The sequence below is a fragment of the Cuculus canorus genome, chromosome 6 (assembly GCF_017976375.1).
Source record: "Cuculus canorus isolate bCucCan1 chromosome 6, bCucCan1.pri, whole genome shotgun sequence".
Lineage (NCBI taxonomy): Eukaryota > Metazoa > Chordata > Aves > Cuculiformes > Cuculidae > Cuculus > Cuculus canorus.
In genome coordinates this window covers 11,711,700-11,731,614 of record NC_071406.1, presented here as the reverse complement: position 1 = coordinate 11,731,614, position 19,915 = coordinate 11,711,700, and the positions used below count along the sequence as shown (strand labels likewise).

The window sequence follows — 19,915 nt, the reverse complement described above, 5'->3', positions numbered from 1 at the left end:
TAAAGAAACATGCTTGCCTTCCTTACCTGACACAAAGCCACGCTTTACAACGGTACATCATTGTAGTGGATTGTCACAAAACAGGTATCTACAATAAAACTTTTCAGATTGTTGGTTCTCCAACTTGAACCAGCAGCGGGTAGATGCAATAAAATCACACAGAATTTTATTGGTAGGTTCCTCATGTGATTTTAACTGCTTCCATTTCAAAATGTGAAATAATTCGAATTACACTGAAGATTAAAAATAAATAAATAAAAAGTTGTGACCAAGAGCAGCACAAGTGTATGGTCTGGCTTCACCTAAAACAACACTGGTTTGGGTAAATACTACACAAAATAACAGATTTTTCTTTAGCTCCATATGCACATCAGTTGAAGTATTTTTAAAAAAATTATTTCATTACTGTTATTATTTAAAGATCAGTTTTGGTGTTCCTTTAGTTACAGCAGCTCCTATCAAATCAGCCAAAATTAGGGAGCTAATCTTTCTGCCCTTGCACAGAGCAGTGGTGAAGTCCCCACCTGGCCACAGAGAAGCAATTAAGGTGGGAAAGGTGATAGAAAGCAAACAGAATAAGAAATGTGATAGTGGCCAATAGCTCATTCCTTCCACTGTTTGGAGGTGCGTGGGTTACTGAAAACAGGCTCAATTATACAAAAAAATATCAGCCCTGAGAAATGGCAACTGAGAATAGGGGCACTGTATGTCTAGTCTTCCCTTCCCCAGTTACGGCCTCTTTCCTGCTTAGAAATTTGGTCTGGGAGGAAATTTCTCGAGCAGCAACTTGTATCCCTGCGGGTTTTTCTAAAGGACATATATGCAAGGCAGGGAAAATGGGTGTCAACACATGGGTGACTGTGTCAGTTGATAAAGGCAATTGTCTTTGAATAATTCTGGATGAAGGATTCTGAATTCCCACTGTGTGGGGAAGCAATTTTGACTGAACCCCACCTTAACCACTTCCCAGCAGAGCAGCTACCCCCACTTTGCCCTCATCTAAAGCTGAAAGTCTTCTGAGCTCCTGTTTCTACATGCCAATGAAGAGTTACACAATAAAACAAACCCAAATAAAATAGTGCACGCATTACTCATGAGAACACGTACATCATTAGAAACCAGCTCTGTGGTAAAAGAATGTAATGTGAGGTCAATTACACCAAGGAAGAAATAGCAATAGAACACCCAAACAAAATAAAGATGTTCAATAAACTACTCACAGTCACTCATGGTAACTTATTTTCCTTTTTTATTTCAGCCATCTATATCCCAATGTCTATTTGATACAAAGTGTTTCAGTAACTTCTAAACGCAGGGTATTTTTCCCAAGAATGCTCACTGCTATGTGGGCAGAAAGATCAAACAAAATCTCCAGTCAAATCGATAACTTCTTCAACTCCTTGCTCCTAAACACATGCCTCAGTGTTTTGTATCAAGTTTCTGTGAGCATCGCAGTGCATGGTAGTTTCACAGATCAGCCCCAGTCCTCCCACAGCATTCACCTCCCCCAGTCAACTGTCCCCCAGGAAAACATGGATCTTTCCTGAGTTTCTTCCTCACATCAACAGTCACTCCTTCAGAAAGTGCAGATCCAAACCACCATTGGCAGCTTTGCACAATATGCTGCCCAACACATGTTGTAAAAGCAAATATCTTAAGCCAACAGCAAAGGATTTGTGCCACGTCAATATCCTCTGCCATTAAATGGGCTTCTCTCATTTCAGATCCTGCCATCTCAAATCTAGACGTACAATGTAATTAAGGCGTAGTCTGGAGTGCCCGCTGACTGAAGCTTGGAAACGGAACAGACATTGCTGCTTCAAGTCCAAAGCAAAGGGAAGATAGCACAGGCTTTGCCATGCAGAGGTGGTGCAGCAGCCACAGTGAAACAAATTGGTTTTTCCATTAACAGATAGTTGAAAGGACTTAAAAATGCTGTGAGAGTGTTTCACTTCAACACTTCTCTTAAGGCTTCCCTAGTCTTTATCTCATAACACGATATGTAAATGGGTCTTCCCTCTATTTCAGAACAGATGGCAGCATCACTGTCAAGCTTGCCACTGCCTCGTGCTTCTCAATGCCTGATGCTAGTTTATCTTCTCCAGCACGATATTTCCAAGAGCACCTGTGCAACCAGCAGCAACAAAAGCAGCTCAGAAGCTGGCATGTTGATACACATCATTGGACTGAAGTGATTTGAACAGATACAAATAGGGTGTTGCAAAAGTAGGGTGGTAGAAGTAGAAGCAGAAACCCCTTGAACTAGCAGCAGGATTTTATATTGACCTGGCTTGCCATAAAATTTACCATCCAGCTCCCTTTCCTGGAGGGGGATGGAAGGGGAAGAGCAGAACAGTAACTACTCAATGGGAAGCAAACTGAACTACGTACCCCAATATCTACTCAAACTATTAACTACATGTCAATACATGAAATCAGGCTCCCTGGGATTAGAATACCAGACTAGATTTAATAGCTTGATATCTTGGTTCTGGCAATGGACCATATGTGATGGTTCACATGAAGAAGAAAAACAACTCGTACTGCTCTGCTGCCAACTGTGCAATACTTTATCCAAGGAGAAAAATTCTTTCCTGACCCCTAGGCAATCAGCCTGTGGTCCATAGCACAACATTTGGCTGTTCCTCTCAAGCAGAGCTGCAGCACAAGTATTCTTTAGGCTCATAAAATTAATGACCGTCAATATTACTCTCAAAAATTATACATGTATGCAGCCAAAGCAAGCTCAGTTAGCTGCTTGCCACAACCAAATGCACAGGTCAATATCACTCTGGACAGGGAAGGGTTTGTTCAAAATTGACAGTTCTCTGACTTGTCATTTTTTACTGCTTGACACTCAGTGACATTACAGTACAGAACCAGAAGTAGTGACTCTATTGCTATTCTGAAAAATTACGTGTCGGCAGCTAATCATGCAGTTATCAACTAAAAATGCTTATTCTGGGCAGCCACCTTAATTTTTTTTTAAAGCAACAACCCTGCTGCAGACTATTTTACGGGTCTTAGAACCCAAAGTTTAAAATAAGGAGAGAAAGATCAAGCGAATGAGGTTTAGTGGTTAGAGTACAGTGATAAATATCATTTTTTGTTCTCAGCTTCTCCATCCGTTTGCTGCAAACCCCTAAGTAAATCTCTCTATGACTTGAAATATCTTTCTGTACAGTAGTTAACATGGACCAGGGAAACCTGGATGAGAGCATTGCCGTTCACTGACTCCTTCTGTAGGCAGTCACAGTGCACAGCCCCGTAGGGGTCAGTCCATCCTGCTGCTCTATCCACCTACGCACATCCCCACAACTTCAGGGTCCCAGTGTTTTTTTTTCTGCCACAGAAAGCCAACCTGCATTCTAAGAGTTCCCCAGAGAGTCATTAAAAAATTTTCCAGGGCTTCCAAACATAGAAAGAGAACTGGAAGGTAGCTTGCGATCTTAATGCACACATGGAAAAACAGACACCCAAGCAAAAGCTGAAAATCAGCCGTAACGCGAGGATGGGCAATTCAGGCTGAGAGCAACACTGAAGTGGCGAGCGGTGGATGCAGAGTGGAGTCAGGGCAATGTTTAAATCACTGCTAGGTTCTACAATAGAGATAACCTCCCCTTTAAATAGTTACTCTGGGAATTTAGAGCTGGACAAATGAAGGTGTCCAATACTTAGTAATCAAAGGTCTAAGTATGAAGGAGGAGGTCTTCTCAAAAAGGATGGAGTTTGAGACATAAGACACACTTCAGTCTTAAGTCACTGAGCCTGTTGTCTCTGAAAGACCTGTAAACACAATACTAAGAAATCAGGTAGGCACAAAACCATGCAAAGAAGTGGAAATCCGCGGCCACCTTCTGCCCATCACAAGAAAAGAAAACTTGTAGATATCTGCAAATTCTAGTGGAAAAATCATTCTAGAGGCTTCTGTTCAGCACTCGTTCATATATGCTTGCCATCCTCATGAGAGTTAGAAAATGGAAATGTTTAAAAGCTTTATTTCATATATAGGAAATTATACTATTTGCATCCATACTGTTCTACTGTGATGTTTCAAACCTTTGCTATAGAATGGTGCAGCTGAGTTTGGGAGAATGAGAGACTGAAAGAAATTAAATTTTAAACTAGATAGATGGCTAACAATCTTGTACCTGTAGGTGAGCATAATAATGTGCTACATGTTGTAATTAAAATAACCTGCACAGTTCCAGAAAGTGAAATTTAGGAACATCCCAAGTCTGAAATAATTTGATAGGTACTGTGCTTGGATAATGAATTGATAAAATGTTATCAACAGTATCAAAATACCACCCTGACTGATAATTTACAGATTCTTATTCAGGTGCTATGGCTGAAAAGGATTTCCCTGTACTCTCGTGTGAGAGAAAACCTCTATGCCACAGAAATCCCCATGAAGTTTGCTACAAAGTAAGGAATCTCCTTCATTAGTATGTTGTTGAGCATTATAAAATAGAGTGATGTTCAGCTGAATTAGAAAGATAAAGATATACAATCATAATTTAATGTTACAAAGCACTGATAAATATTCTGATTATTAATAAAACAGAGATACAAATAGCTTGAAACAAAGCCTGGTAACACTGGCCTGCTCTTCTTTTCCAGGGGTATCTTAAAGGCTCTCACGGACAAGCTACAATGCCTTAGCACAAGGCAGGCGGTTACTACCCTGAACTGTTCACCTCACACATGATGTGCAATAGAAGAACAGCACATAAATCAAATCCTAACAAGATGGAAAACCACAATACAGTTTTAGAATAATCTGGAATGGTTTCCCTAAAAATCACCTCAGTAATTGATTGATGAGCAACTGAGATGTCCATGCAGCAGATGTTTGGGGAGCATCTAAGGAAGGCAACCTTGTCTTTGCCTTGCTAAGTGGTTCCACCCCTCAGTCGGTGCTCCAGGCCAAAATCATGCTCATACACTTGAAGGATGATGAGCTAACTTTTTACAGTGAGACCACATGGGAAAACTGAGATCTGTAGTCAGATATAGATAAACTTGCTGAGATGTTACTAAGAAAACCAGGGTGGCAGTGGGAAGAACTGGAAAGAAAATAATTCCTGATAATGGCAGCTCCAGTTCCTTTCTACCTCCAATTTCCTACATTTATGGGCTATTTCTCACTCTCCTTGATCTTGAATTGTCATTTTGCACAACTTATCTTACATGCCACTGGAAAAAAAAAACAACAAGTTTGACTTTGGTGTGCTCTCTCCCTTGTTCACTTAATGAGAGTACAGGATCATCACAATATCAGATTTATATCCTGTTCTGGATTCTCAAAATGTATGATCTTTCTGATAAGATAAATTCCACCGTAGAGGAACACTTTGAAGTAAATCTCCTGTCTAGCCATTTAAAAAACTTTTTTATTTTTATTTAGCCTTAGTCTAGTTTAATATTTACACTGCATAATGAAGCAGAGTATCAGCAACAACCCATCATAATATCTGTAGCCTATTTTCCAGCATGGAAAAGCCTAAGTACATTCAGTAGCTACTTCTATTACTAAATCTTAATAAATTGTTTTTATTAAGATTGTCCTTCTGAACTTCTGGAACATTAAAGCCACAGAATAAACATCATACCAACCACCTGAAGACAGACGCAGATGATACAAGCTCTACAGGATTCAATCTAGTAGGATTGCAGCTATTAGTTTGGAAGGACTCTGTTGCATTCCTCCTCACCCTGCTCCTGGTACCAGACTAGGAGCACAAGCAAAACGCTAATGTAAACCCACTAGTTATAAAAACCAGAACCAAACAATCTCCCCAAGCATGGTACATGAGAAACAACAGATCACACAGACTCAATTTTAATAGTTAGTATTATAATTTTAAAACTGATTTTTCTTGCATAAGGTACTAAAAAGGTGATGCTCTGCTCCACTACTCTCTGTAAAATATAGCTTGTTCTTCCTGTTCTCTGTTCTCCCCTCAAATAAAAAAAAAAGAAAATAAAAAAAAAAAAATGCACTTTGGTATCTCAGCCTCGAGCCAGGGCGGATTGCAGGAAATGTAGAACTAATTCACAATGGTAAAGATTGGCTCTTTTATGTTTTCAGCTGTGTTACATGTTTCTTCTCACCTGCATTAGCTGAAAGGCAAAACAAAGCTCCTTCAGGGCAGCAAACTGCACCAAACAAAAACCAGGCAATGCTTTATGCATAGCAAGAGGCTGAAGTGCCAAAGACTGTAGCTGTAATTACATGACCTCCTTTTGCCAAACCCTTAAGTCAGGCTACTTGCCATAAAGTAATTGCAGATCTCACTTATATTTTCAGTGAAGCTGTGCTCAACGTTTGGCACTTAAAAAACCACTCTGAGCATTAAAGGTTTACTTCAGCTATACAACATGCATGGAACTACTGTATTATCATCCTGATTTTAAGGATGGAAAATTAAAGGTTAAGACCATACTCATTTACCAAATAGGCACAACTGGAATTTAGATTTTCATCAAGTAGGTTCAATCCAGGACTTCTGTGAAAGCTTTGTTCCTTCAAAGAACTTAACCCTGTCATTTTAATTAGCATTGAATTTGTGTACTTTTCCCAAATTACTAAAAAAGAACCCTCAGACTTTACCCTTCCAGCAGCCAAAGTGATTTTTAAAGGGGGATAGGTGTCCCTGAAAAATTAACACTTTAAAACCAGATCTGAAAAAAATGCAAAGCAGCGATGACACTCAAGCTTGTAGATCATTATATTTTACAACTGCTTTCATTTGACTAATGATAAAAAGTCTGCAGAGTGCACTAAAAATTGGAAATATTCCCCTTCAGCACTTAGTTAGGAAACATGGGAAATGTAAACCCAAATCTTAGCAACATCACATGCTTCAACTTTGGGTTTAGTGTACTGTTCCTGTCATTTGCAGTGCTGTCTGGAAGAACAGCAGTTAGAATAGTATTGTGCATAAATAAGCGTTGCATCCATAAGGTAGCAATATCTTGCCATCTTCTCACTGTATGTGCAAAGCAAGGTAAAATAAGGATGATGAGGCAGAGAAGGAACAACAGTAAAGGAAGGGAATGCTCACTGGGACTGGCCAATGTCATACAAAGAGGGAGTTTCTGACTGGTACCTAAAATTATAACAAAAGTTAATTTAAAAAAAAAAAATTATAAAGGTCTTTTTAAAAACTGTTATTTTGTTTAAACACTTTCATTGAAATTATCTGCTTTCTATGAAAACTGTCAACTTTTCTTTAAAAAGTCAAATGCAAGAACTACTTCTGAGTTTCGGTTTTGCACTTCAAAATTTATACACTCCAAAATTGTTTTTCAGCCCAATTCCTGTTGAAAAATCCCAGTTCCTGGCCTCCTCCTGCATAAACAACTAAGATAAATATCGGATGCCCTCTGCCAGCCCTCTGTTTAAGTTACAGTTTCAAAAGTTATGAAGTTCCAGAATTCCTTCTAGCCCTTGCTTTTGTTACACCAAAGTTGCAGTTTCCTGCCTCTGTCAGACAAGTCTTACCACTTCAAAGATTGATAGTGTGGTCAGTTTGATGACAGAGCTGTCAGCATGCAATCAGAGTGTGCCATGGACAGAAGGAAGCCGAAAGGGCTGAGAGGGAAAAGTGGCAGCTCCGGAAAAAAGATTTGGCTTAAGGGAGGAGAAAGGAAGTCATCTAGATCAAGGAAGAAATTATACCAGGATTGCAGCATGAAAGAAATATGGATGCCAGTAAGCACAATTCGATCCCAAGCATAAGGGGAGAACCTAGGATCTACAGCCCACTGCACTTTTAGGCCCTTTGGTTTAACAAGTTTCCTTGAACAAATCGATCTTTCTTCTGAAAATCCTCTTTTTGCTTTCAGATTAACAACAAGTATGGCAGGAGGTGCAAATACAAAAACATCACAGCCCTCTTTACAAATTCCAAGCTCAACTACTAATAAGAATATTCTGTAGCAGGGTTAGATTTGTGTTAAGCGTGAAGCTTCATGAACAGGCAGATGTGGGATGCAGGAAGGTCAATAAGCAGCAGGAGAATAGGTAATCTCTAATTAGAGACAGCTCTTGAAGTAGTTTCCTACTGATACTAAACTCAGTGCCTGGAATGCTCAACTATGTTGTACTTAGCACACACTCAAGTTTTGCAAGACTCTCCTCTACTCAGAAACAGACCCGTAATGGTTCTGTCTCCTCAGAAGAGTAAACACTCATGTATTCTTCTTGAGCAACATCCGGTATTGCAGAGGCAACTTCACTGTCATTGCAGTCTACTAAGCATTTTGCCCTTCAAGAAAGGGCAAAATGAAATGGAGAAGCTGTTTCTTACCTTCCCCTCAAATCTTGCAGTGGCTCCCGGCTGCACTCGGATATTCCGAGGAGGAAGAGTAAATGCTGGTGCTTCAGCAGGGACAGGGGGGCTGAGTGTCAGGGAGGTTTTGGAGACTCGCGTAGGTGTTACCAGTTTCACATCCCCCATGATGTGGGCTGTAAAAGAGAAACAAGTAGTAATAAATAAGTTACGATGATTAATTACTTACATTACATTAACAGCTAAGAATCAGACCAGAAGCAGATTGTGCTATATTCGTGTATATTCGTGTTGCCTAAGGTAACAAGTGCTATTTTCTGGGTGAAGAACTGAGACCTAGAAAGATTCCCAGGTGTGCCTACAGTTGCAGCAGGGTCACAGCCTTGAGCTGAACTCAGTTTGAACTGTCAAGTCGCAGGCTAGAGCCTTAATCAAAAAGTCATCCTTTACAACTGCATTAAAAGGTAATAACTTATTTCAGGAGGATATTTTCACAACGTGACTTTGATTTTCCTGGCCTAGAATACACTAAGCCCCAAAAACAGAGCCAGCATTAAACAAGTTCTTATGAAATAAAGAAACCTCTGTTTGCACTGGATTTAAGATGCAAGCGGGAATGTGGAAAATCTGATTTTTCATACCATGCTTTCAAGATCTTAAGAAATATCTAGATATCTCCCTCCAAAGTACTTCTAGTACATAACAAATACTTTAGAAGAAATTCCAAGTATCTACTTTACTGCAAATCCTTCTACAGCATACAGACTAGTAAAATAGCATGGAGATCAAATTTCATAATGCCACAAACCCAGCGTTTTAGAGAATTCCTTACAGATATCTACTTCAGAGGTGATTCTTCAGCTACAATTTCATACTTCCTAACAGAAAGTAAAAATTATTGTATTTTTGAAAGGTAAAACTTCAGGTTTTTGAGAAGAAAAAAAAAAAAAAAAGTAGTAGCTTTTAGTAGTAGCTTAGTAGTAATAATTCCTTGAATCATCTACATAAATTAGAAGCCCCACTGTAAAATGACTGTTCAATAGACAAGTTTAACAAAGAAAAAAATCCTGAGAAATGGCTTGACCCACCAGCAGGTCATGCTGAACCAATAAAGAACACTGGGCTTTCCAGTCATAATCTGCTGCCATACACAGCAGTTCATGACAGACTGTATTTATTCATCTGATTCTCATTAAAGTTACAATAAATAATACATAAATAAAGAGTGAAACTTCAATTCGAACAAGAGAAAATTAAATTAAACCAAGGCCACATTATTCCTAACAGTATAGAGGATACTTTTTGCAGAACAGGTTACAGTTATTTTGGGAGGAGAGGAATAAAAAAACTCATTCATATTCAGGGAGAAGGAGAGGGGAAGGAGAGGGGAAGGAGAGGGGAAGGAGAGGGGAAGGAGAGGGGAAGGAGAGGGGAAGGAGAGGGGAAGGAGAGGGGAAGGAGAGGGGAAGGAGAGGGGAAGGAGAGGAAAGAAACAGGAGGGGAGAACTAGAAAGAAAGAAAAAAATGACAACTAAGCCACTCTTACTGGTTACATTTCTATTGTATGTTGGTAAGTTGCCAAAGACTGTCAATAAATTGTTGCCTATTATACTCCAAAGCATAAAATAAAGTAATAGCTAGTCTTTTCCACAACATATCTTGCATGGATTTATATTTTTCTAAATAAAGTGTCTAAGAGGCATTGAATTTACAAACAAGTATTAGCTAAAACCAGCACAAACAGTTTTCTAGCAACATAAGCCTCTAATCATCCCCATTTAGCAGTCTGACTTTAATTAGCTACATATGCTGAAGATGCTTTTAGTAAATAATTAGGAAGTATTTTTTTTCCAGCTTAGGGGATGTTTAACAATTATGTTCCCAAAACAAATAAATAATTCTGTGTTATACAGTCTGGTGTTAGTATGGAACTGCCATGTCCAAATATTTTAAGGAAATAACATTCCAGAGAACTAATCTTGTTCAAGCTTAAAATGTGATAGTCAGGAAGAAAGCAGACACTTAAAAGCTATGGAATGCAACTGATTTTTTTTTCTTTGATTTAAGTAACATTCTAGAATGAGACTATCCCTACAATCTTTTTCTTAGATATTTCAAGCTGCTACACGAACTCACAGCATTTCATTTCACATTCTGCGCGAACCTAGAACACAGTCTTAAACAAAACCAACTGTAACTGCAGTTGCAATACAAACATTGTGGTATTGAACATAAAAGTAAACCACAGTGCAAATGTTGGCCTGTAGGGTAGCGATGTGGTTAGAGAGCATTTTTAATCTGGATTTTTAAAAATTCTTAATCCTTTCTAAAAAGCACATAAATCCTTACAAATTCTCACAGTGCGCCCTCTAATCCTTCTAATACCAAAGCAGACTAATGTGTTTCAAGCATTTTCTACTGGGAACAAATCTCTGTCACTCAATACTCTGCTCACAAAAATAAACCCCCAAAAGCAAACACTCATAGGTTTTTTTCCTCCTCCACTTACTTTATTTACGTACATACTTACCATTAGCTTCTTAGACAACCATTCAATTATACTTATTTCCTCTTATCAAGTCCTTCCTCCGAAGCAGAAAAATATGAGTTGTAGAGAAGAGGGTGTATGTATATGAGAGAGCAAACTCGTGCAAGCGAGAGGAAACCAGAGCTGCCGGATGAAAAACTTTTATCTGACTTAGTGATATTGCAACTTTACACATAAGCCACATTTTCACTTGTCCGGCTATTAAATTATTTTAGCCAGTCTGCCTTCAATAACCTCTGAATCATTTCTGAAATCTGAATAGAACCTTTTGAGCTCTTTAAAAATAGGAGCAAAAGGACAGATAGCTCAGGGGCTGGAGCATTTGTCTGCCGTTTGGGAGCCCTGGTTAAATTCCCTGCTCCATAATGGGCTGCCTACATGACCTCAGACAAGTCACTAAGCCTCCCTTTCGCCATGGCTCCCCATTTGTAATGTGGGGATTATTGTACTCCTTTACCACAAAGAAGTGCTGTGAGAATAACTATATCAGAGGGTGGGAGTCAGGCTATAGTAATAAGACTACATAAATACCATAACTAGCAAAAAGCACAAAATTACCATAAATTTTCAGGAATCTAGACCTCATTAGCTTTCTTTTTCTTTTATCTTTTTTTTTTTTTCCAAAAAGCATAAATTTCAAAACACTAGCTAAAATTTATTCCCTTACACAGATCACTGAATTCAGAGTTTTGCTACGGACTAAATGTTATCCATTAAGCTTCAAAACCTTTAGTACTTAAAAGAATATCTTTCATTTCTAAACCTGCTCGACAGCTTCCCCTTTTCACACACCTTATTTCCTTTCCTACAGCTTCTTTCTTTGCCACAAGGACTAACATGTCATTACCCTACCTCTGTACAGATCTGACACTGAACACATTCTTCACAGAACCAGAGAAATGAATTTTTGCAGGCATATGATTTGTGACTATCTTTTCAGTCTTGCCCAACTAGACCACACAAGGAAGTATCTCACCTCCTGTCAGCTACTGGTACCCAAAAACCAGCATGTAGGGAGAACAACCATCACAGAGAATCAGCAAAAGTGATGAAGTGAGGAAATAATGTTTAGATTTAGCAGACGGGAAGAGGGTGGAGGCCAGAACAAGAAGCAAGGGACTTGCAAGCCCACCAATCATAGCCGCACTACTCCAGGCAGCTTCTCCTTCAGACCCAGTAATTATAACAGGTATTGACGTCTGGTAAAGGAATAGCAACAAGATTATGCTGTTGCAAGTAGGACTAACTTGAACTGACCCTGCTATTAGTAAGAGAGAAATAGATATTCCCCCCCCCCCGCCAAGGGAACAATAGGATACTGCCCACAAATCCTGCTTTTGTGAGCTTCAGATGTGCCTGTGCTCTGCTATTTGTAGGTCTTGCTAAGTGGTAAGGTCAAGCAGAACCTCAGAATGTGTCCTGACACTATGGAAGCAAATGAGATTTTGTATCAGTCCTGATTTGACTGGGGTTTCTTCCTCTGTTGACTCATCCATAAATGATCATCATCATCTCACTTGTTCTCTACACACCTAGTTTCTAAAAAAGTCATTTTGTCATGAAAATGTTCACCCCCAACTCCTAAATGTCCTGACTTTTTCCCAGTAAAATCTGATAGTGACCATTAGACATGGCAGTAGGAACAGGATGAAATGCCAAATCTTCACGCACAGCTCTGTGATCCACAAATTTTGCAAGCTTAAGTTTTGGCAACACAATGCATGTAAAATCCTTGGGTATGTTCCCACAATATGCATTTGCATAACTGTCCCACACAAAGGGGAATCACAGATCAACTTGCAATTTCTGCTAAAGCTTAGGTTCACTTACCCTTCCTACACACTCTTTCAGGGCATCTGGGATGCTCAGTTCATTAGTTTTTGTTGAACATGCAAATCACAAGAGTGGCTACTGTACAAGTGTCCATAACTAACAGTGGATAACCAGACGTGACTGAGAGCAAACTTCATAACTAATATTCAGCTGATAAGTCTCTAAAAGAGCCAAAAAGATATTGTCATACAGTTTTACAGTTTGTGGAACACAAAACTGGATTATTTTTAGTAGATCAGAGAGAGAGAGATAAGACAAAAATCTATTTGTCTAATCAATAGATTTGGTGCTTTTATTATGTTTGCATAACTAATGCAGCATGGGCTTTAACCTGAAATAATGTCCATCGCGCATCGCGTAGATGGGTGAGGAATTTCATCGTGAACTTATATAAAAGATTAACTCAAAATGATGCTAAGTGACCTACATTTATTAGAGCACAAGAAAGACATCAGTAAAAAAACCTTTCTATACATAAATCATATAATAAAACAAAAAAACCCCACCAAAATTAAACAGAATTCCTATGTGTTCTTACCAAGGAAAAAGAAAATCATGCCCTCCCTTCCCCTCTGTGCTTCCGAGCAAAGAAAAAACTATCAAGAAGGTGACTTTCTTGTAGACAAAGAGTTGTAAATATGCTTAATTTTCCTCAATTTCACAGCGCTGTGTAGGGTACTAAAGATACCTCACCCACTGGATTTGTACGTAACTTCACCTACTGTCTGTAGCCACGTTGATGCAAAGGAAAACATATCTAGCATGAGCCCCTGCACAAATGTGACTTAATGGTTCATCGATATATTAAAATAGCCACAAAGGGTATTTCAGGTACAATGAAGGATGTGGAAAACCGTCTAAAAGTGAGAAATGGATGTATACCTTTAATAAACTATACTGATCTTGTTTATAAAAAGACATGCCACATTATTCAATTATTCCATAACCATTAGCATTATTCTATAAGCATTAAAATTTAAGAAAAATATGCTCATTACAAAGCAGCTGAACATGTATCTTAAAAGAATGCAATGGCATTTAAAGACTCAACCTCGCATGTTTAATTTGAAACATCAGATTAAGAAGCAGTAAATCGAGAGAGACCACAAGAAACATAGCTTCTTTGCAGCTGTTATCTTAGAAGAAATACAAGTAACTAAATGTGATATGCATTGGGTAGGTTCAGTACAGCATTCATACCTAAGAATTATTTTACAGCAGCAAATTGAAGACAGAGGGAAATCCAGATGGCAAATAGAATGCAAGTTGGTCTTGTTCTTGCCCAGTCCTAAGTGGCTTCCTATAGAAGCATGTTGGGGAGAGTAACCCAATCTGACTTCAAAATCTGCTACAATCTAGTTTATAAGCAACATTAAAAAGAGTGGGGAAAAAAAAAAAGGCAAGAACTCAAGACCTACTGAAAGATTTTCAGTGTACTAAACAGCAGCAGGGCATCAGCAGTAAAATTCTATTGGTTTTCCTTCAAAGGAACATTTCTAGAACTCAATCGATACAGAAATCTGAACACATTAGTCCTGGGAAGGTTTGGATTGAAAATCTCAGTCTGAATTTCATCATTGACAGCTGGCCATATAAAGGAACAAACTTTTAAGAATAGATTTTATAGTCCTTAATGAAGGATTTTCAGGATATGCAGAGCATGCACTTATAGTTCTAAAGAGAGTCCTCATCTTACCAATAAACCCTTGTACTCAATTTGCACCTTGTAGCATATGCTTTACGAGCACAGAAAATAATTGGTAGAAGTTGTTGTTTATGATAGAAACACACATGTGTCAAAGATCATGCAAATTTCAAGGATACTTCTGGGTATGGTTATGACATTGATCACTGAATAGCAGGACCTGGACTACTAACCTATTTTTGCAGGAAGGAAAACAATTTTTGCTGTGCTGCTTTTCAGAAAATACACTGATATAAGTAGCAGAGAAACCTGTAGGGAGACACTTGTTTCAGGTAATCTTCACGCAGGAGACGAGAATTTCCAGCCTGTTTCCTCTCCAACTCACACCCATGTGGCATCAGTGACTGAGCAATACAAAATACCTGAGGATCAGCTGGGAATCCCAGCTGACCATGGATTTAAGATGACTTGGGTGAAACATTTAGAATAGAGATTCTCGAAACCTTCTTGAAATGTAACTTGCCATTAAAAAAGCAACTTAAAATGAATTTAAAAATAAAATTGAAAAAAAAAAACCCAAACACCTTTCAATGCCAGTGACAACCATGTAGAGGTGAAGCAGGTCAGCACAAGTTCATAATAGCATGAAATTTCAAGTACAAGAGGACAAATCTGCAGCTATAGCTCTGTCTTCGGACCTCAACACTCAACACACACAAGCCAAATAATACTGCTTTGCCCACAACAGTACTTAGCACTTAAATAATACCTTCCATTCAAGCCCCTTAAAAGTTATTTATATGTATTAATACACCCAGTATTGGGAAAAAGTATGATACAGTGCTTCAATGATTTAGTATAATACTAGAGAGATGGAAGACCATAAAAAAGTAAAATCAAGACGTCAAAGAGCCAATGACTGAATTAAAAATGAATCTTTTACAAAGAAAGAAAAATATTTTTTCCTATTTATTTTGTAAGGTAATTCCTTTTATCTGAGTGAAGGTTCCAGCAAGGCTTCTAGCAGAGCTAATAAGTTTAATTCTGGAGCATATTCAGATGGAGCAAGTTTTAGGAGGTCTGCCTACCACTTGATTTAAATAAAAGGTTTTATAGAAAAAGTCATATTTTTGCGATGTCTTAGCAATGATAGAACATTATGCTAAATCAGCAGTTTAGAGTAAAGTTGTCTGTTGTTTTTTTTAATATGTATTTACTTTTTTTTTGGTTCCACATTTCAAAGAGTAACCACAGCATTAGCTTCCCCTGATGCTGATGCTGCAGGTGGCCAACTGCTATTGCCCATTTCCAAGCCAGTAGGGCCATAAAATTGCATGAAAAGTGAGTCATGGAAGATTTGTGGTTCATAAAACACAGAATTTTTAGCCTCTAAATTTTGCTTTGTGCTTCAGTTTCAAATATAGCCAGAACTCAAAAAAAAAAACCAAAAGGGATACCCAAGTCCGCCAAGTTCTATGCCATTTGGGAAAATGAACACATGCACTCTACTGGCTGATGCATGCGAACCCTGGGGTAACGTTGGAAAGAAACCTGTTGACTTCAGCCAGAGATAGACTGGGCCATGGATAAACACCACTAAGTTTCAAATTATATTGCAAATACTTAATACTAAAGGAATTAGGTTCTACTTTTGAAAGAGCCACTGGTTCTTCATGCTGAGATGCTTTGCATGAGGCCAAATTTTGTGCTGCCTTCCATTCTATGAAGTCCCATTAACTGTCAGCAGAATACTTAGCCCGTAATTTCTCCTGTGAGTTTATTTTTTCTGGAAGCAGCAGTTTTGTTCATGTATGCAAGCCAGCAAAGTCCAACAATCATTGGTCATACGTCAATCCTTAAAAATGTATTTGGCACTGTAAAAGAAACAGAAACACCACCTTGCTGAAAAAGTTATAACCTAGATGTGGGAAAAGGCAACATCTTTTTTCCCTTAATTAACAAAAGAGTTTGTTTTATTTCATAAAAGTACTAGATAGCATGGAAAAATTATTTCTGCAAGATGCTCCAGGCAGTCAGACAGTTATAGCATCGGCAAGAACATCTACAATTAGATTGCAGAAGAAATTTTTCTGCAGGGGAACAGCTCTCAAACTTTGAGACAAAGTAACATCTACTAGAGAGAATGAGCTGATGGTTGGTTCACAACACCCAACCCCACAGTACCTACTGACACAGGACAGATTCCTGCGACCTTCTTCTTGTCTCTATTCATAGAAATAACTGAAAACTTTGAGTGCCATCCAGGCAAGCTGTACCAGAGATCATCAAGAAATTAAAGCAGTCTTCAGATGATGAAATGTGAACTCCTACATGCAACCTTCTTTTCTACCTTACCTCTACTGTTCAGGCTTTAGCAATGATGTAACCAAAGAAGGCTAACTTCTGACTCTGAAGCCACACTGTCTGCTCTTCTCACAGCTAGTAATGTTCTACATCCAGTGCAGCATGATGCACCCCAAGCCTGAACCAGATGAAAACTTCAGAAACAAGAAAAAAATGGTTGCATTTTTGTAAGTACTTAAACAGAATAATTCCCCAAATGTGCTCCATTAGGTGGAAAAGCTAAGGTGGTAATTATATTCAAACATGTAACAGCTTGCTACAAAAAAAAAAAAAAAACAAAAAAAACCCCGACAAATTTATTCTCAGTGTACAAAGAAAATAAGATGTGAAGCCATAAGCTTTCAATTCTACCACAGACAATTTAGACATTAGGGAAGATGTTTAATAGGGAAGAACTGAAGCAGTCCTAGAAGATCGTTCAAGGAGCCTGCGGAGTCTTCAGTGCTGGAAGCCATACAAATGTGTATCAGGAATGACATGTAGAGCTGATTTAGCCTTGGACATGGGAAAGGTTGGATGGCCTTCTGAAGTCCGTTCCAATCCCATGACTCTTATGATTCATCTGACAATTGATGTTAAATTTGGGCTACAATACAGGACTTTCACATGCTGGATATGGGCCAGCAAGACAACTATTATGCTGTAAAGAACACTATAAATCTGAAAAGAAACAACTGTTACAAGGTGAAAAAAAAAATGAAAACCAGCCTATGAAATCTCAACAATATCAATATATAAATCATTAACAATGCACAGCTTAGCAAGAAGGAGGGAGACGGAATCTGATTTAATCTTACTTAAACACCAGTTTGCAAATCTCAGCCAAATGTCCATTTCTCTTAACAAGTGAACACAGCTGTCCTTTGAGACTGCAGAGAGTGGGACTCACAGGCAAAGAAATCAATGCCCTTAAAGATATTTCTATTTTCAAACATAAAGAAACTGCCCTATTACAGTCAAACACCTTACTGCATAAAAAATCTTCACATTCTTTTTACTGGACTTGTAAATTACAGAGTTGCACTAAGTTACTTAGATCACGTCCCATCTGTTCAGCTGCTTTCTACAAAAGCACACAATGCTCATTCTCAAAGCTTAAAAGTGTAAGTAAAAGAAGATTCAAATGTGAAATGGTTGGTTGGAGCCTCCTCACGTTACAGCACAGCTGGTGTGAACAGAAGGAGGATTGGACTCGGTCTGAGATACAAGTCTGTCCTGAATGCCATTCTTCCAGCTGTGAGACAAGCCCAATAAGTGCCCATTTTCCTTCTTCTGCATGGAAATTCATTAGAGTGTCTCTTTTAATAAAATTTGGGCTCCATACAGTCCTCAGCTGCTCTGTTCACAGAACATGTCACCATTTACTCTATCAATAGGGAAAAAAGTGGTGGGAATAATAAAATCTTCCCATCATATCCACAAAGCAGTTTTCCTGTCCCCTTCTATAAGAACAAAATTGAGCAAGGCAAAGCATTGTGATGCTCTTGTGACGAAGTTCTGTGGAGGCTTCATTTATGAACGCTTGCCAGAAGACTTCTCTGTGCTCAATACAGAGCCCTGCAGGCTCTGAAAACCAGTTTAGAACTAGGTGCACTTTTAAGCTCTGCAGAGAAGCTCTAAACCAGGTGTGCCTTGAGGTACCATTTATTAATTAAAAAATTAACGGTATTTCTCAGTTCTAGAAGGTGTCCATGAACAAAATGTTCTTAATTAACTTGGAAATAACAAAATAAATAGGAAATCTGATCTTTGATTAGTATCAATAGGATTAAGAAGTTCAAATAGTTTTGTAAAGCTTGGGGAGGGATGTAGAGAAAACATCAATACAAACCATACCATTTTCCTTCCCCTTAGGCAGTTCCTATGCCAGACAGTTACCCTATGAAGTTGTCGCAGAAAGTGTCAAATTGGAATGAGAGTTCTGTAAACCACAAAATCCCTTTTCAGGCAAAAAAATCTCCATGTCATGAATCTAGAAACTAGCACTGAGAGGGAAAGAGAGAAGGACAGAAAACTGTTATTCCCTGTGGACTCCCAGGTACAGCATAGATATAATCCTAGCAAAGACTTGACCAGTTGCACAAGAAGATTTCACCTTCTCATGGAGGTTATTAAAACAATGTTTTTCGAATAGAGCACAATTATAATCATAATCTATATCCAGAAACAATAAACAGGGAGCAGAAATCATTGTACTGAAAAATGTGTACACAAACAGAAAATCCATCAGTCTTGCTGGGTAAATTCCTGGGTTATTTGCACCTCATGTGATACATATCCAAGTCTGCTGATCATGGAATGCTTAGGCTTCAGTTTTAAAAGATGCCTCCAATTACACATGCAAACTAACTGATTGTTGAAAAACTGTTGTGAGCCCAAACACCCATGAAGAAAAAACCAAGAACCCAAGTATTTCAAGGAAAAAAAAACAAAAAGGAGAACTACATCAGAGTGAGGATTTTTAACATCAGTTAACATCATAGTTTCTGAAGAATCCAGCTGTGACGACAAAGATAGTTAATAAGACCATATGAATGTATAGATTAGATCCATGTATCACTAAACAACTTCAAATCAATATAGCGAAATTTTGAACAAGTATTAGCGAATCCTAAACCCTCAGTAAATACCTCTGGGGTCAATAGCACAAGAAGCTAAGATAACAATAAAAGTACAAAGACCTTTTTGCACAATTAGTTGGACATCTGTAGTGGAATCCCTACTATGCTGCAGCATCAGAGCTCGTATCACCCAGCGCCAGCAGTGCCTTGCCACACAGCCTCAGACAAACGGCATAAAGATGTTACAGGTTACCACACAAGAGCTACCCTGTGCCTTAAATACTCTTCCTGCTTTTCCTGTAACTGCAATCACTTCCCTATTTCCAATAGACATGGATCCCTTCCCTACCAACATGGTTCCAACACAGCTAAAAGATATGTTGCAACTTATTCACTCGTTAATCAAATCCTGCATTCCCCTGTGCTGCTGCTTAGCCAGTTTTTCACGGTATCACACAGACAACCAGCTACAACAATGAAGCCACACAGCTTTTAGACTGTTTTTTGGTTTTGTTTTGTGTGGGTTTCCTCCCCCACCTCCCGTCAGCTAGATCCCATGCATTTTGGCCACATAAGCTTCACACCTGACCTCTGAATGACTCTAGTGAGGACATAACGCAAGTCCATAAGAAGCAGGACCCAGTTCTATTGCTGTCCTTGGGCT

General features: G+C 38.6%; 1 protein-coding gene across 1 annotated transcript in view; it reads right to left on the bottom strand.

Annotated features, from left to right (window-relative positions):
- The window catches only part of MYLK (myosin light chain kinase), a 212,455-nt gene that overhangs the window by 144,431 nt on the left and 48,109 nt on the right, over positions 1-19,915 (bottom strand). The window contains exon 2 of the mRNA XM_054069442.1: positions 8,319-8,476. Coding sequence (XP_053925417.1) covers positions 8,319-8,468 — 150 coding nt within the window. The 5' untranslated portion in view covers positions 8,469-8,476. The remainder of the gene's footprint in view (positions 1-8,318; positions 8,477-19,915) is intronic.